This window comes from Macaca mulatta, chromosome 4 (genome assembly GCF_049350105.2).
Source record: "Macaca mulatta isolate MMU2019108-1 chromosome 4, T2T-MMU8v2.0, whole genome shotgun sequence".
In the NCBI taxonomy this organism is placed as follows: Eukaryota; Metazoa; Chordata; class Mammalia; order Primates; family Cercopithecidae; genus Macaca; species Macaca mulatta.
Window position 1 is genome coordinate 155,254,042 of NC_133409.1, and position 19,376 is coordinate 155,273,417.

At 40.9% G+C, this 19,376-nt stretch overlaps 1 protein-coding gene across 5 annotated transcripts in view; it reads left to right on the plus strand.

Annotated features, from left to right (window-relative positions):
* Positions 1–11,613, plus strand: part of LOC702796 (uncharacterized) — a 30,661-nt gene extending 19,048 nt beyond the window's left edge. For 2 of the 5 annotated variants that reach the window (XR_013416770.1, XM_078000793.1), the window contains 2 exons: positions 1,677–1,837; positions 10,880–11,396. Coding sequence is in view for 3 of the 5 variants with exons in the window: in XM_078000793.1 (XP_077856919.1) it covers positions 1,677–1,803 (127 nt within the window). In the remaining 2 variants the exon portion in view is untranslated. Of the gene's footprint in view, positions 1–1,676; positions 4,561–10,879 lie in introns of those variants that run through there. The other 3 variants (XR_013416769.1, XM_078000794.1, XM_015135773.3) reach the window with 3 other exon arrangements.
* The last annotated feature ends 7,763 nt before the right edge of the window (positions 11,614–19,376 follow it).

Here is a 19,376-nt window from a genome sequence, read left to right on the forward strand (position 1 = left end):
CTCTCCTTTTGGACTCAGCGCACTTGCACCCAAGTGAAATAAACAGCCTTATTGCTCACACAAAGCCTGGTGGACTCTCTTCACACGAACTCAGATGACATTTATAGAACACAAAACTAAGAATAATGAATATGAAAAGATTCACTAATAAGAATTTAAATAAAACAAGAAAGATGTTTAAAAATCTTTCAGATTGCTAAAGACAAACAATTTATAATATTCAGTGTTAGGAAGTGTATGGATATACGGGCATACTTAGTTGTACATTTTTAGAAGGTAAGACTTATTTAGAAGGTGAGAAGTTGTCCATACCCCTTGATTCAAAACTTAGCTTCCTGGATTTATCTATATAGAAATGCTTACTTAAATGTTTGAACGTATGTACAAAGAAGCACTGTTTATTTAAATTGGGAAACTCGAATGCCTAATATTTGGAATTTAAATTTCTATATGTCTATTCATTAAAATACCACCCAGTTTTTAGAAACTAAGAGATGCCAAAGGTATATTGAGTAAAATAAAAAGTTACAAAAGATATGGTATGATTGTTTTTGTGAAAATTATTATCTTAAAAATGTTGGCCAGGCACGGTGGCTCACACCTGTAATCCTAGCACTTTGGGAGGCCAAGGCAGGCAGATCACGAGGTCAAGAGATCGAGACCATCCTGGCCAACATGGTGAAACCCCGTCTCTACTGAGAATACAAAAATTAGCTGGGCGTGGTGGCATGTGCCTGATAGTCCCAGCTACTCAGGAGGCTTAGGCAGGAGAATCACTTGAACCCAGGAGGTGGAAGTTGCAGTAAGCGGAGATCATGCCACCGCACTCCAGCCTGGTGACGGAGTGAGACTCTGTCTCAAGAAAAACAAAATAAAGTAAAATAAATAAATAAATAAATAAATAAAATTCACCGTGAGTATCAGTTGGGGGTAATCTTAAGGAGAACTTGCATTTTATACATTGTATATTTCTGGAATATTTCAATTTCTTATGAAGATTTGCTACTGGGAAATGGGAAAAGATAATTGTTCTTAAAAACCTATTTATTCTCCACAACCTACAAATTGATGGAGAATTTCATCAATATCTATTTTCCTCCTCTGAAATTCTTTGTTTGACAAGTCAAAGATAAGTAATGAATTCACATAAATTTATTAAAAAGAATAAATGTCCCCAGCATCTAGTTTGACAATTTTTTTTGTGTGTGAAATGTATATCCTTCCGTAGATATATACCTTTTGTAGATATATACCTTTCATCTTAAAGGAATTATGCCTTGTAAAAGGGTATAATTCCTTTAAGATGAAAATCAGATTCAAATTCCCTGTGCTTTTAAACAGTAAATATAAGTGAGCAAATAAATTTGTGTGAAACATTTAGAAAGTGTAGATATAAATAATTTTCAAATAAACTTTAGAACACTCTCCACTCTGGAAAGAAAATTTTAGAAAAAGTATAACCCCTGCATTTCTTTCCATTAGAAGTACATGATCAAAAGCCAAAGTCCCTTTTTCCCTTGACTGTGACATAACATGTCCCTCATAGGCAACTGAACAGATAAAAAATCCAGACAATGCTTAGTAATTTCCTGCTTCCCCTTTAGTGCACAGTGTATTATCAGTATATTTTGCTCTCTTTATTTTAAATATCTTACTGAATTAAATTATCTCATCAGGTTTTTAAGCACAAGCCCAGCCTGCTTTCTGGATGACACCTGCCACAGGTCAACCTTCCTGAACTTCCTAAATAGCCCAGAATATTCAAATATGCCCCTGGCTCATCATCCAACTTCGGAGAATTAACTGGCTAGCACCTTGGAGCACCTGCTGTGGTAACGTGAGTGGCTGAACACCAGACAAAAGGAGGATTCCAATCATTGTCGCAGATCTTGTTAAAATCCTGGCTCTATCCTCAGCTTAGGTGTATTCTTCCTGTACTAGGATAAAGCCTCTCTGACGTCTTCATTAGTCTAAGTATACAGTCTGGTATATGACAAGCAGGACCTTCCTCTCCTGCCCCTGTATCTTCCAAAACTACAAAAACAGAAAGCCCCAACCTTCTCACCCCTGCCACACACAAATCCCTACAGTGGACTATTTAAAAAATAACAGTACTTGGAAGATGTATATTCTCACTTGCTTTCGTTATAGAAAAAAGAAAGAAAATAAATGAACTAAGCATCCAACTCAAGGAATTACAAAAAGGAGAAAGCCTCCCCTGCCCCCAAGGAAAAAGCTAGAAAAAAATAAAGTAAAAGCAGAAGAAAATTGATTAGAAAATAGAAAATAGAAAAATAGTGACATTAATAAATAAATACAAAAATAAAATCTTTGTTAACAAGCCTATGGTAAATCCAATTGAGAGAAAACATTTAAACATTATAAATCACAAATAGCAGAGGAAAATAGCCTGCTAACATTTTTGAAAATCTCAATGAAATTAGTGATTTTCTGGGAAAAAATATTAGTTCCAAAATTCATTTGAGAAGTGGACAAATCTAAATAAACTAACCCTACCCTAAAGACAATAATTGAAAATGTTATGAAAGAATAATCTCTGGACTCAGATAATTCTGTAGCATTTTAATTTTTCAAAAGCATTTACATGTGTGTGATGAATTCTTTCTAACTTTTCCATTTGGAATATACAGAAATTGGAAGAAAAAAGGGGAAATCTAATTACCTAATTACCCAAATACAGTTGAGTTTGTTGTAATTTCCTTTCAATTTTTAATATTTTAAATATTTTACATAGTTGTGATTATATTATGTAATATACTCAGTGATGAAAAGAACACAAGCACGGCTATGCTGCTTGACTTTTTTTTTTTTTTTGAGACGGAGTCTCGCTCTTTCCCAAGGCTGGAGTGCAGTGGCGCTACCTCAGCTCACTGCAGCCTCTTCCTCCCAGGCTCAAGTGATTCTCCTCCCTCAGCCTCCCGAGTAGCTGGGACTATAGGCGCACACCACCATGCCCAGCTAATTTTTGAATTTTTAGTAGAGACAGGGTTTCACCATGTTGGCCAGGATGGTACAATCTCTTGACCTTGTGATCCACCCGCCTCAGCCTCCCAAAGTGCTGGGATTACAGGTGTAAGACACCATGCCCGGCCCGCTACTTGACATTTTAATGTAATAAAAACTTGTCATTTTATTATAAACTTTTCATAAGAATAATTTGTCTATACATTGTTTAAGAAAATATATAGAACCTAAAAGAAGAATTGGAAAGTTTACATTAAATATATAAGGTGCTTGGTACAATGTCTGAACCACAGTAAGTGCTCAACAAATGGCAGCTACTATTGCTATACTTTATAAGGGCTTTTCCTTTTGCATGTATCATTTATTTAATTCAGAATGAGTATTATTATCTCAGAAAATACTGTTGCAGGGTGGAGAGGGGGAATAGACAAACTTCTTCCCACAAAGGAGCACTCTGGATGCCTCTGGAGAAGCCAAGCATATATTTTTGCTCCTCAGGAGAACCTTTTTTGCTGAAGTGGCATCTAGGCTGAGCAGGATTCAACAAATTGGGGCCTAGAGTGGTAGACAGGAGAGGTATCCTGTGTCAACACTCAGAGACTAACACAGGGCAAGGATCCTGAGTGGCCCTCAAGGAATAGTAGTAAATTTAGATTTGGGTTAGGATCCTTCATATAAGGCATTTGGCTTACATGGCTTGGAAATAAAAGGTTGATTATTACTCTGAAGTCAGTGATAAAAAGAACATAAAGTACTCCTACCTCCAGAGACCTTCAGCTTCCATCTCACATTTCTCTAAAGGTTGCTGCGTTCTCCCCTACTATACTTTCACTAGCTTGGCTTCCATTTCCTCTTTTTAGTTTGTTTTTGTCATGTCCTTGTCCTTTTTAACCACTTTTTCCCTTCCCCCCTCCTAATTTCTCTTCACTTTCCTTTGCTCATAGAGTTTATTCCCATCCTTCCCTTATTCTTCGCTGCTTTTTTCAGCCTACCTCTCCATTTTCCCACTTTGGCCCCATTCTACCATTTTTCCCACAACTGCTCCTAATACTAAATACTTCAAATGTAAATGATTCTCTCCTCAGTTTAATACCTGCTTTTGGCCCAGTGTTTTTTCACTATTACACTTAATGTTGACCCCCTTCATGTGTTTTTTATCTTACCCAAAGAACTAGTCTTTAAGGAGTCTCCTAGAAGCTATTATAGTTGACTTCCCATAGATTACCTACAAATTCTATCCAAATAAGATTTCGAAGTGGCTTTCCTCTAACTTCAGGTGATCAAAGAATATATTTAAAATTTTTAATCTAAATCTTCAGATTTGTTAGCAGAAAACCTATTCTTCATAGAAAAATTTAATTGGAAGGCTAATATATAAAACTAATGAAAGTGAAGCTGTTTGGGTGGTAAAGCATCTACAGTCCTTGAAGCCTCAGTAAGAAATCCTTAGGGCACACAGTTTAAATGGGTGAATGAAGGGGACAGTGAAGGGGTGGCCTGCCCCTCCACACCTGTGGGTGTTTCTCCTTAGGGGGAACCAGAGACTTGAGAAAAGAAATGAGACACAGAGACAAAGTATAGAGAAAGAAAAAGTGGGCCCAGGGGACCGGCGCTCAGCTTACAGAGGACCCACGGCCAGCCCAGTCTCTGAGTTCCCTTAGTATTTATTGATAATTATCTTTACCATCTTAAAGATAAGGGAGTGGCAGGACAATAGGATCATTTTAGGGAGAAAATTAGCAGTAAGACATATGGATAAAGATCTCTGTGACATGAATAAGTTCAAAAGAAAATACTGTGCCTTGGTACACATATGCAAACATCTCCATAAACCTTTTAGCAGCATTGCGCCAGCGAGTCCCACCTTATGCCTTAAGGCGGTTTTCTCCTATCTCAGTAAACAGAGCATACACCGAGATGTTTCATTGCCTAGGGACGGGCAGGATTTTTAACCAGCAAGCTGCCTTCAGGCACTTGTTTAACAAAGACACATCCTGCACAGCCCAAAAGCCATTAAACCTTGAGTCACCACAGCACATGTCTCTTGCAAGGTCAAGGTTGGGGGTAGGGTCACAGATTAACAGCATCTCAAATACAGAACAAAATGGAGTCTCTTAATGTCTACTTCTTTCTATATAGACACAGTAAGAGGCTGATCTCTCTTTTCCCCACAGGACAGTATAAAGCAACAGAAGCTGTGTGGCAGTGAGGACCGTGTCCAACTGGAGAGTAGAATGAATTTGAATGAATTATTAGAATGAATTATTATTTACACAGGTAGGATGGTTCAGTGAGGGTAAAACAAGATTCGTCACGCAAATTCCCAGTAACCTTTCACATCTTAAAGATGGCAGACAGTCCAAATGGGCTGTATTTGGCCTGCACAGGCATTTCCCCACCCAATGCAGTATTTTTAGTACTTTGTGTTCTAGGTGAGAGTAGAATGAATCAGCTCGTCAACTGCTGCCATGTGGGAATGTGGTGTCTAATGTAGTCACGTCATGCATTTTTGTAAAAGTATCTGGAAAGTTAGATTTTATGTGAAATCTCCAGATTCTTAAATAATGGCAATAGTTTTAAATATTTTTAAAAATACTGCATTGGGAGGAAATGCCTGTGCAGGCCAAATACAGCCCACTTGGACTGTTTGCCTTCTCTAAGATGTGAAAGGTTACTGGGAATTGGTATGATGAATCTTGTTTTACCCTCACTGAACCATCCTACCTGTGTAAATAATAATTCACTCTAATATTACAAAATGGCTTTTGTATTTCACAATGCTTTTAGGGTAAGTAAGTAAAAAGCTATAGTATTTTATCAAGTTAAAAAAATACAGGGCTTTTTTATGTAGATCAGATGTTCTAATTTCACACTCTAGAGAAGATTATTACTCCAACTTCAAAGAAAGCAAATAGAAGAGGAGAAAAAGGGAAGGGGAAAGAGAACAGTAGTAATTGCTAAAACCTCCAGTATATGTCTAATAGAATTTTTAGATTTCCTGAGCCACTTGCTTTAGAGACATTTTGAGAGTATGGAATAAGCCCCTGCAGAGTCCCAGTTTATCAGGGGATGTGCCTAATGGCAGAGAATCAGAAAGCCTTGTTTAGCAAGCCTGCAGGTGCTTGCCCATTTCAGCCTTCACATATATTTTCTTTCCTTTTTTCTGGGACAGAGTCTTGCTCTATTGTTCATGCTGGAGTATGGTGGTGTAATTATAGCTCATTGCTGCCTTGAACTCCTGAGCTCAAGCAGTCCTCCTGCCTCAGACTCCTGAGTAGCTGGAACTACAGGCATGCACCACTATGTCCAGCTAATTTTTAAATTTTTTGTATGTTGTATGTAATTTTTTGTTATATGTAATTTTTCTATGTTGCCCAGGCTGGTCTTGAACTCCTGGTCTCAAGTGATCCCCCACCTTCACCTCCCAAACTACTGGGATTACACGCCTGAGCCACCATGCCTGGCTGTATTTTTAAATGACTGCTGAAATTGCAATAGTGATTGCAGAGTTCCCTACAAGACTGTATTGGTGGCATCTTTTTCTAGTTGGGCTTTTTTGATGTTCCACAGGAATGAGCGTAGATGAACAATGTTGCACCACGCTTGACATCACCGGGGATTCTTTTCAGTGTGGATTTGCTGATGTAAAATGAGGTGTAAGCTCCGCTGGAAAAGTTTTCCATATGCACCACATTTGCAGGGCTTTTCTCCAGTATGGGTTCTTCGGTGTCCCAAAAGATGTGAGCTGTTACTGAAAGCTTTCCCACACACATCACACTCATAGGGCTTCTCTCTACCATGGATTCGCTGGTGTCTAACAAGAGCTGAACTGTATCTGAAGGCCTTTCCATGCTTGTCCCATTCATATGGTTTCTCTCCACTGTGGATTTTCTTGTGACAGAAGAGGCCCAAGCACTAGCTAAAGCTTTTCCCTCACTCACTACACTGCTATGGCTTCTCTTCAGTATAAACTCTGATGTTGTCTCAGATATGAGCTCAGAGAGGATTTCCCACAATCATTACACTGGTATGGTTTCTCTTCTGTGTGAGTTCTCTGGTGTCAAATAACATCTGAGCTGTCATGAAAAACTTTCCCACACTCACTACATTGGAAATGTTTCTCCTGTGTGGGTCCTTCAATGCTGAATAAGATATGAACTGTAATAAAAGACTTCCCCACTCATCACACTGATAGGGTTTTATTTGGCTAAACTAAAATTTACTGATGGTCAGTAAGTTGTGAGCTCTGAGTAAAAGTTTTGATACATACATTACATACATGAACAGCGTGTCTTACGGTACAGATTCTTTTATGTCTAATGAGGCTTGAGTTTTGAGTGAATGTTTTCCCACATTCATCACACTTATATTTTCTCTCAGTTGATTGTGTTTCTCTGATATACTACTTTGCTTTTTTTTTTTTTTTTTAAAGACGGAGTCTCGCTCTGTCGCCCAGGCTGGAGTGCAGTGGCGCGATCTCAGTTCACTGCAACCTCCAGCTCCTAGGTTCAAGTGATTCTCGTCTCAGCCTCCCAAGTAGCTAGGATTACAGGCTTGCACCACCACACCTGGCTAATTTTTGTATTAGTAGAGACGGGGTTTCACCATGTTGGCCAGGCTGATCTCAAACTCCTGACCTCAGGTGATCCGCCCATCTCTGCCTGGAGTGGTGGGATTACAAGCCACTGCGCTTGGCTCTCTGATATATTTCTGTCCATCCTTCATGTTCTTGGGTTTCTCCTCATTCAGAAGCCTTTCCATTGATTTTGCCAGGCAAATTTTCTTGGGATTCCATATCTACAGTAAGTTCCTGCCCTTGAATCAGTTCTATATTATTGATTCTGATAACATAATCTGAAATAAAAAGTAGAGCATCCAAATGTCACTGGGGTATACAGGAACTAAAATCATATACTAGAAGTAAATGGCTTAAATATACCAACAAAATGGTTTTAAAACATTTGAGGAGGAAATTGGGGGATGGCAATGGAAGAGAGGATGGACAGAACTTTGAAGGCATGATTGAAGAAAAGAATGGAGAAAAGTAGGGAGGAATGATAATCATGATCCAATGAGCAAGCACAGTAAACAACAGAAGAGATCTAAGATAAAAATATGTTCACCAGGAAAGGCCGGAAGTTGAGTAGAGAAAAGTAAAAAGAGAGACAGGAAGTCAACAGTGGCAGGTACCCCGTGAGTGCCATGAAATAGTTCTGTGCAGGTTGCCCTGAAGGCCTCTGGGAATACCGAAAAAGTCAGGGAATCAGAGCACAGGGAAGTATCCCATTTCCCATGTGCAGAACAAACAGATTAGGCACCTTAGACAAAACAAGATGTTATCACGGGAATAGAACAGAAATTACTTTGGTCCCTAAAGACCTCACTACTTTTTTTGTAGAGAACACTGGGGATCTGTCAAGCTTGAAACTGCATTCTGTGGGTCATTTCAGACTTCCCAGGCTAACAGTCACTAATAGAGAGAAGGTTCTTTAACAGACCCTCAACTTGCATCTGTCTTTGCCCAGGGGATCCATGTTCCTATAATTCCTCTGCCTATATTTTCTGGAGAGGTTCCTCTGAGCAGGGTCTCAATACCCTCATTTCTTCAGGGCAGGAGATGTGGCCATATCCTCAGTAATCTATAGTTTTTGAAAACATGAGATTTTCATACCCAAGGCATATTTGCTTGAACTTAATCCTATTTTTAGGACCCAGAGTAAAGGGGAGAATTTGTAACTACATAGGAAGAACACAGAGAAAAGCAGTGTTTTGAGTGGATAAGGAACATTAAATGGAAAAAAAAAAATCATGAAGACAGCTGAAGCACTAGGACACGGACAAGTCACAGCTAACTCTAGGCAGAGGCAGTGGGATTCATTGTACTAAAATGTGTTGACTAAACAGACTCGGATGAAGAAGAGAAGGAGCCATGGTGAGACAGTGAATTCAAATCTTTGAGAATGTGGATGAGGAATAAAGTTCACTAAGCAATCTGTCTGAGAAAAATGACTCTCATCTGGGTCTTGGAACTTCTGTGAAGGGCAGGAACAAGGGATGAGGCAGAGCTGAGAAAGCACATTGCCAACAGTGAGATCAACCTTCTCTGGGGGCCTCGTTTTACACCAGAGCCTGCAATAATCTCACCATACCAGCTTGCCACACTGCTTAAAAACCCCTCACTGTTAGTGGCTATTTAAGGTTATCTTAAAGTCTTTGGGTACTTTAAAACTTTATGTTGCAGCTACCTGTCTTGGTCCATTTTGTGCTGCTATAACAGAATACATAGACGAGGTAATTTATAAAGAACAGAAATTTATTTCCTGACTTCTGGAGGCTCGAAGGTCCAAGATCAAGATGCTGACATCTGGTGAGGGCCTTCCTGCAGTGTCATCCTAGTCAGAAGATGGAGGGGAAGAGAGAGAAAGAAAAGGGGAAAGAGGTGTTGGAGGAAAAAACACACCAAACTCATCCTTTTATTAGGAACCTACTCCCATGATAACTAACCCACTCCCACAATAAAGACATTAATCTTTTCATGAGGGCAGAGCCCTCATAACCTAGTCAATTCCTGAATATCTCACCTCTCAACACTGTTGCACTGGGGATTGAGTTTCCAGCATGTGAACTCTGGGGGACAGGTTCAAACCATAGAGCTACCTGAAATATATCTGTGTGCAGAATCTGAAAGCAAATTGCACAGATACACATTTATAAAAGAACATAGTCTTTTAGAACCATTAGCAGATAAAAAAGTGACTATCATAGATGGCATCCAAAAGACTACTACAGATATAGTAACTAAAATCCATATTAGCATCAGAAGAAAATATATGGATTATTATAAAAAAGAAGCACAACATAGAAACTCAATTAGTAACTGAATAAAAGAGGTTGAGGAAAATGGTGTATTTCCAGTCAAGATGGCACAGTGAGTTTGAAGGGGTGGCCTGCCCCTCCACACCTGTGGGCGTTTCTCGTTAGGTGGAACAAGAGACTTGAGAAAAGAAATGAGACACAGAGACCAAGTATAGAGAAAGAAAAAGTGGGCCCAGGAGACCAGCGCTCAGCATACAGAGGACCCACACGGGCCCCAGTCTCTGAGTTCCCTTAGTATTTATTGCTAATTATCTTTACTATCTTAGAAAAAGGGAAGTGGCAGGATAATAGGATCATTGTAGGGAGGTGGTCAGCAGTAAGACGTATGAATAAAGATCTCTGTGACATAAGTTTAAGGAAAAATGCTGTGCCTTAATAAGCATATGCAAACATCTTCATAAACCTTTTTAGTGCATAAAGAGCGGCATTGCGCTAGCAAGTCCCACATTTCGCCCTAAGGCAGTTTTCTTTCTCAGTAAACACAACATACAATCAGGTTTTACACCGAGATGTTCCATTGCTCAGGGACGGGCAGGAGAGAGATGCTTTTCTCTATCTCAACCGCCAAGAGGCCTTCTTTCCTCTTGTACTAGTCCTCCTCAGCACAGACCCTTCACGGGTGTCAGGCTGGGGGACGATCAGGTCTTTCCCTTCCCACGAGGCCATATTTCAGACTATCACATGGGGAGAAACCGTGGACAATACCTAGCTTTCCTAGGCAGAGGTCCCTGCCACCTTTGGCAGTATATGTGTCCCTGGGTACTTGAGATTAAGAGAATGGTGATGACTTTTAACCAGCAAGCTGCCTTCAGGCACTTGTTTAACAAAGCACACCCTGCACAGGCCAAAATCCTTTAAACCTTGAGTGACGACAGCACATGTCTCTTGCAAGGACAAGGTTGGGGGTAGGGTCACAGATTAACAGCATCTCAAATACAGAACAAAATGGAGTCTCTTACGTCTACTTCTTTCTATATAGACACAGTAACAGTCTGATCTCTCTTTCTTTTCCCCACAGAATTCATACTTCACCTCCAAATACAAAAAGTAATAGATAAAAATTAAAAATCTGTAAACACATCTGTGCTAAAAAAAAAAAAAAAAGGAAAAGGAAAAAAACCCAACAAGATAAACATTTCTGTGTACCAGAAAGGAAGCAAAAACACAGAATGGTGGCTATAGCTGAAGCTCTGGGCCTGCTGGGCTCCTGGTCTTAAAAAATGACTGAAGTCTTGTCACCAGGGGAACCTGGAGAACTACAAGTGCTCCATGAGAGGAGGGACTGGCACCATCACACTGCATGGTTCCAAAGGCTAGGTGGAACAGACAGGCACCCACATACACAAGTACCTTAACATGCACAGAGCAAGACAGTACCCTGTGGCCAAGAACCGTGTGAAGCCATCTGGAAGCCTGTGACTACGTTGATGATATTTGTGATATCACATGGAACAGGAGTCCTAAAATATCACTGTATAAAACCTCGTTCTGGAGGACGAGGTGCAGGTAAAGGTACAACAGAATTGGTAAACAAATAAGAAGAGAAAGTAAATAGGCCAGAACTCCAAATGAGGCTAGAAATAGAAATTTCAAAACGAATGAATTGAATGCTAAGAAAGATGGTGACAAAATCACCAACTGGAAGATGAATTCAATCCAGATGAAATTACTTTCATCAAACATCCTGATGAAATTAATAGATTAAAGATATGGGGAAAAAAGATAAATAACATACCATCCATGGCAAATAAACATAAATTTATGAAACGAAATAAGCAGAACAAGGATAATTGCTATGAAAACTGAATAGAAATTTTAGAAGTAATAGTTTTTGAAATAAAATCTTCAGTGGAATGGATAAGCTGAAGACAGTCAAAGGGAGAATAAACTGGAAGATAGTAGAAGAGGAATCCACTAGGATGTACCACAGAGACAAAGACATAAAACGTGAAAAAGCAGTTAAGTGGAATCGATGATTGGTAAGTGGTTTTAATGAGTACATGTTGGAAGCCCCAGCAGACGATAATGTAAGGAATAAAAAAGATGCTTATTTAAGGAACTCATAGCTGAGAATTCCCCAGATTGAAGAAAAACATGGGTATTAGAGCAAAAGTGTGCATTTATAGGCCAAGCAAGCTGAACAAAGATAAAACCGTACTGGACATACTTAGTGAAACTCAGAGCATAAAAGTTAAGAGTAAATTTAAAAAGCTACTAAAGAGAAAAAATGGAATCTTTTTTTTTTTTTTTAAAAGGCAGACTACTAGTAGCTTTTTGCTAGCAAACAATAGAAGCTAGAAGAGAGTAAAGTATTAATAGTATCTTCAAAATGCTAAGGGAAAAAAAATGTCAGTTTAGAATTTTATCCCAGCTACATGATTTCAAAGGAAGGGTAAAATAAGAGAACTTTCAAACATGCAAAAGCTCAGTCTACCACCCAAAGAACCTCACTAAAATAATTTTTTTTTTTTTTTTTTTTGAGACAGAGTCTCACTCTGTCGCCCGGGCTGGAGTGCAGTGGCACAATCTCAGCTCACTGCAAGCTCTACCTCCCAGGTTTACGCCATTCTCCTGCCTCAGCCTCCTGTGTAGCTGGGACTACAGGCGCCCGCCACCTCGCCCGGCTAGTTTTTTGTATTTTTTAGTGGAGACGGGGTTTCACCGTGTTAGCCAGGATGGTCTTGATCTCCTGACCTCGTGATCCGCCCGTCTTGGCCTCCAAAGTGCTGGGATTACAGGCTTGAGCCACCACGCCCAGCTAAAATAATTTTTAAAGGATAGACTTCAACAAGAGTGAACCCAGAGGAAAGGTGTTAGTATACAAGAATGGTGACCTCGGAAATTGATAAAAATTATCAAAAAATTTAATTTACTATTAAAGAACTCATCTGTTGAGCATACAAGCCCTTCATGATCCTAGAACTGGGATTCTTGACCCTAGCTACACCTGGAGAGTTAAGAAGAAAAAGCAAGCCCATGCCTGGGCCCCACTGTAGTCCAAAGAAAATCCACTTTCTGAGGGTGAGGCCCAGCCACTGATAAATTTTTAAAGTCATCCAGATGCACAATCACATCACTCTGATGTGAGACTGCCCTGCCTACCTTTCCAGTTTCATTTTCCTAACTCTTCACCTCTCTCACATTTTTACATTCCATCTCTACTATAGAGTTAAGAACATGGGCTCTGGAGACAGGCTATTTAAATTCTACATCTGCTATCTATTAATATGGCAGTCTAATACCATTTTAGGATAAATCTGATAGACCTATCTACCTAGAGCCTCTAAGGGCAGCAGTGATTTGCAGGCCAGAGTGAGCACTCATGTCCATAATTTATAAAAATTTCTAAATTATGAACAATAGTTTTATTATTAATTAAATTAATTGTAATTAATTTAAATCTTCATGAAAAGGATCATTTGTGTTCACCCTGCTCCAAGAATATGTTATACATCTTAGTAAGATGACCATTAAATAATAAAGTTTGACCAACAAATGGCAAGCTTCAGTTATTTAGGGAAACCCTAGCATGTAGAACACCTTATTTTCTAATAATGCTCTTACTAGAAAATTTGGAAAACATGCATTTCACAATGATACCAGAATGAACAAACATACCCCTATAGGTAAGATGTATCCTACAGTCATTAAAAGTCCTCCCTAGGTATAATGAGGAAGACCATTATGAAGAAAACATAGCTCATATTTTTTAGATGACACTAGTTCCAAAAATTATGTTCTTCATTTCCATTGGGAAAGTGAGCATCATTTCCACCCATCAGACATAGGAAGATTCCAACCCTGATACCTGGATCCTTACTGAAGCCAGGAGAGGTGTCAGAAAGAGCCATTCTGTCCTCTTTCCAGTATGCTCTGGAGCTTTAGGACAAGTGATCTAGCTAAATCTCTCGCTCCCTCTCCATCCACCACCTGAAGCTGCGCTACTGTTGGCCCTCATAATGTTGAGTTGCAACTATAGCAACAGTCTTTAAAGTGGTCCTTTTTCTCCTCCCTCTGCAATACAGCTTATATCTAGTTTATAGGGCACATGTTAGTTCCTGCTTGTATAGTTGGTTTTCACACTGCTATAAAGATTGAGACTGGGTAATTTATAAACAAAAGAGGCTTAATTGACTCAGTTCTGCCTGCCTGGGAAGGCCTCAGGAAACTTACGATCATGGCGGAAGGTTAAGGAGAAGCATTGTGGAAGGTTCAGGAGAAGCAAGTACCTTCTTCACAAGGTGGCAGGAAAGAGAAAGTGCACAGGGAAAACTGCCACTTTTAAAACCATCAGATCTCATGAGAACTCCCTCACTATCACGAGAACAGCATGGGGGAAACTGCCACCATGATCCAGTCATCTACCACCAGGTTTCTCCCTGGACACATGGGATTACAATTCGAGATGAGATTTGGGTGGGGACACAGAGCCAAACCAACTGCTCAAATTAACCCCCATCTCAAGAAGAAAAGAAAAATAGGCTGTCTACAATTTTGTTCCAGACCACCTAGTTAGCATTATTCCTCTATTGGCTACTCTGTCTCAGCCAAACTGATACACTCACATCCTCTTATCATTGTTTGTACTTTTCCACAGTATTCCTCTGCTTAGACTTCATCATTCACCTTTACTGAGCATTTTCTACATATCAGTTGCAGGGGATACACAAGAACTTCAGACAAGTGAAGCAGTTAATACAGTATGCTAATGCTATGACAGAAGTATGCATAAGATGCATCATATAACTCAAACATGTGGGGGGTATCAAGAAAGGCTTCCTAAAGAAGGTGACAACTGAGTTGAATCTTGAAGAATAGCTATGAATTGGGTTGGCAGAACAATGGAGAAGGTTTGGTCAGAGGTGGTATTTTACAAGACTAGCTCAACAAGGTGGAGGTGTGTGTGTACATGTGAGTATGTGGCAGTGGGGTGGAAAAATGTTGGCCATATTTGCAAAAAACTAAAATGTACCATGGGTCCGATGCAAAAATCCGAAATGTACCATGGGTCTGATGGGACAGGGAAAGAAACATTGAGAGGAAAAAAGGGATGAATGACTGTAAGTCTTAATGTGACAGAAGAAGATAATAGAGGGACAGAGAGCTAGAAGAGGGGTAAGTATGAGGAATATCGTTCCTGATACTGTCTGCCCAGTGAAATGTTACCAGTTCTTTATGATCCACTTCAAATTCCAATCATTCCACTAACATTACCATCAGGGCCTGAAAAGACAGATTTCTCCCTTCTCAGAACTGTTATCTCTTATTTGGCAATCATTCATTGCCTCAAATGAGGCAATCTTTTTATTGGTACCCAACTCCTTTAGGGCAGGGACCCTCATAGAAACCAGAGCTAGATTTTACACACTGTGAAAGCTAAATATTTAGTGAAGTTTTGGTGGGGGGACTGGAGTCTCACTGTGTTGCCCAGGTTGGTCTCAGACACTTGGACTCAAGCGATCTTCCTTCCTCAGCCTGCTGAGTAGCTGACATTTTCTTTCTTCTTAACAGGAGCCACGAAGCTCTCATGTCCTGGTCCCTGACCACCTCTTCTCTGGGGCTCTGCCTCCATGCTGCAGTCACACTGGTTTTCTTTCAATTCCTCAAACCCACCAATTTCTTTCCCACTCCAGTTTTTGCACATGCTCTTTTGGTCTGGAATGCTTTCCTTTCTATTATTCACTTAGCTAATTTCTACACCACCTTTAAGATTCAGCTCCCATATTACTTCCTCAAAGAGGCGTTCCCTGACTACCCTCTCTCCCCATATACAATCTGTCACAGTGTATTTATTTGTGTGTTTAGTACCTCTGTCAACAAGACTGTCTCCATGAAAGCAAAGATCATGTCTGCTTTGTTCACTATTCCTAGAGCCTTGCACAGTGCCTAGCACATAAAAAGTAAATATATATTTGCCAAATGATGGATGATTCTAAGGTCTCCAGGGGAGCCATATGACCCAAGTGTCAACACTAACCACAATCCTTTTGCTGTTGAGAGTCCTGAGAGTCACTTTTAAGCTGAGTCTCCACGGAAGGATTGAGAGGCACTGAAGTCTCAGAAAGCACTTCCTGACCAGGTGCAGTGGCTCACGCCTGTAATCCCAGCACTTTGGGAGGCCGAGGCAGGTGGATCATTTGAGGTCAGGGGTTCAAGACCAGACTGACCAACATGGCGAAACCTCGTCTCTACTGAAAGTACAAAAAAATTAGCTGGGCATGGTGGCATGTGCCTGTAGTCCCAGCTACTCGGGAGGCTGAGGCAGGAGAATTGCTTGAACCTGGGAGGCGGAGGTTGCAGTGAGCCAAGATCGTGCCACCGCATTCCAGGCTGGGCGACAAAGTGAGACTCTGTCTCAAAAAAAAAAAAAGAAAAGAAAAGAAAAAGAAAAAAAGAAAGCACTTCCTGCACATGGACCTGGGCTGAAACCTGAGGACTAGCAGGCTCACTTGGGCATCTGAAGGGGCGACAGTGTACATGATCCCCAGAGATCCCACAAAGGACCAGCTTGGATACCCTCTCCAGGCTGTTCTACCCAAGTGTATAGGACCCTTTCTTAACTCCAGCAAAGCCACTGCCTCCTCTCCATTCTTTGGATGATGCTCATACATCCAGGCCAGGAGCTCCATGGGCAGAATGGCCAGGAACTGCTCAAGCACCAAGTCTAACATCTGCTCCTTGGTGTGCATCTCAGGCCTTAACCACTCACAGCAGAGCATCCAGAGCTGGCTCAAGGCCTCACAGGGCCCAGGAGTCTCCTTGTATCAGAACTGTCAGAAGTGGTGGCAGAACAACTCCTGTTTGTTTGGGCTACTCCTTTTTGGGCTGGATCCCTGCTCCATGGCAAGGCTTTCTTTGTTGTTTACTTCAAAGAGCTGCTTTGTCTCTTCAGGAGCCCATGAAAGGGACACAGTGGGCATTCTAGCTCCAATGGGCTAAGAGGATTGCTGCTGTAAGTGTTATGTTAAGACACACTCCTAAGGTAACAGAAACTATAGTTCAAAAAATAAAAGTGTAAAGCAGTTCAAACCTTTTCTCAAATAGAAGGAATGTTTGTCAAGAAACAGCAGTTTTCACAGTCCTGAGAAAATTTTTGGATGCTTGTTTCCCAAAAGTAACAACAAAACAATGTTGGTAAGGCAAAATGAAGTTTATTCTTGTGGGTGATAAAAAGCACTACCTTGACAGAGTCCTAGTAGCATCTCTGAGGGAGGAAGGCAAAGTCAGGATATTTACAAGATTTGAAAGGTTTAATGCTGATCTTTCAAAGCAGAATTAGGACTGGGCAAGGATGGTGATACAATAATTTAAGGTTGATGGACACATTCATTAAGATGAAGGTTTTGAGGTGAGGGTTTCAAAAAGTCTGGATGCTAATTATTTAAAGTTGAAGAATGTGATGTTCATTTAAATAGATTTTTTGAGGGGGAAGTTCTTGAAACAAAAATATTTGCAATTTTTATCTCCTACAGCAATAATGTCCTGGAATACTAAAGTCATGTTGATAAAGACAGTACAATAGTAGTATCACATTAGTAAAGACAGTTGAATAGTAAAATTATGCCAACGTAGTTAGGAGGCTGTGTGGGTATAGGCATTTCCAATTTTCCAAGTAATAACTGATTTAGGCAGGGCCTATCTGTTACCCAGGATTAACATGGTGGGCAGTGGTTAAGGGCATGGGCTGAGAATTCCAAAAGTCCTGGGCAAATCTTGTCACATTCTCTTATGTGTAGTGGCCTAATCTCTCTAAATTTCTATTCCCCTTCCGCTGTTAAAAACAAACTTCTAATTTTGTTTGTAACTTTTTATTTTGAACTAATTTTAAACTTAGAGAAAATTTCCAAAAAGGTATAGAATAGTCCCTATATCCTTCACCCAGCTTCCTATTATATTAACATCTTACATAACCATAGCACAATTGCAAGGCCAAAAAATAGTATTGGTACAATGTGGTTAAACCACAGACCTGATAATATAGGGTTGTTTTAGAAAAATTACAAAAAGCATTAGATGCAGTGCCTGGAAAGCATTAGACTCAGTGCCTAGCACTTAGTAAGACCTCAGTAAAGGACTGCAGTTATCGCTGACCTGGTCATCCAGGGGCTGGCAGGGGAGTCCACACCTGGTGCTCAGGGACACTTCTCTGTTTTTTGGCACAGAACTTAGGACCACGCAATAAGGCCCTCTACTGCCTTCTCTGTGCTTAACTTCTGTTACCCAATCGGCATCTTTGAAAGATATCTTCACTTCCTGGGCTCTAAGGATTAATTCAGGGGCTTCTGGAGCAGGTTTGGAGAAAGGCTGTTTCAGGAATCATTCAAGATAAAGGACATGGAAGCGGGTTCTACAGGTTGCCTTCCACTAGTTTAGATCTTTGAAAGAATAAGGCAAAATACATGTTAACCAACGAGACTGCAAACACCTTCCCTGTTTACTCTGTAACATAAACGAAATGGCAGATCATCAGTGGACAACCATAACGAGCCTCGGACTCAACAAGATCTGGCTATGTTGCTTAAGCCATCAGGGCCTGACAGATCCCAAAAAAATTCCAGTAATCGGCGGTCACGTTGGAGAAAAGGGTGGTCCGCACAGACCGACCAGGTCGGCGTCTGTGAACCAGAGTCGGACTTCGCAACGTCTGGGGAAACGTCTGGGCCGCGTGGGGAGCTGGGCTCCGGTTAGCTAGGGCAACCCGGCGGTGCCAGTGCCGGGAAGCCCACCAGTCCGCCCCGTGCAGTGTCTCCGGACGGCGCTTCCAGCGCGGGGATGAGCAAACACGGGGCTCCTCCCGCCTGCACCTGGCTGAGCCGGGAGACTCCGGCGGCGGCGTCCTGCTCTCTTCCCGCCAGTCCTACTACCTGGGCCGAGTGGCCGCTGCAGCCCAGCTCTAACTAGCTCTTCTGCGCCCTGCCCGGCCGCCGGCGGAAGTGCGTTTGCGAACCCCTTCCGACCTTGCGCCCCAGCTTCCAGAGGCTTCAAAGAGGTGCGCACCGTGTGAGGTCCCCAGTGCGCGCCGCGGAGTCTCTAAATGGGGTCGCTTAGGCATGGGGTTTTGTTTCACAACTTGTCTCATCCCAAACAAAGGATTTGAGTGCCAGTTCCGCAGCGATGAGTCCGTCAGTACTCCCCGCTCGCTCGGGTCGGCAGGCGGGAACCTCCCCCACTTCATCCCTGTCCACATACCTGGAATTTCAGTTTTCTCACAAAAGTACACTTTTCCCAATCACTGTAACCATAAATGGCTCAAAATAAAAATGAAGTCTTTCTTGACTCTGGAAAACAAAACGAAAAAAGAATCAGAATTGTTTCAAACAAAATGTCATAAAAGATCACTGTAGTCTTCTATCAGATTAGGCCTATGTTATTAATTCTTGTTCTGCTTGATGTTGGGTTTGTAATCTTCATGAATCCATCAGTTTTTGTTTTTGTTTTTGTTTTTTTTTTAAGAGTTCTGGAAGTTTTTAGTTAGTCCAGTGGTGTGATTTCCAAAGTTATCGGAGACCTGCATT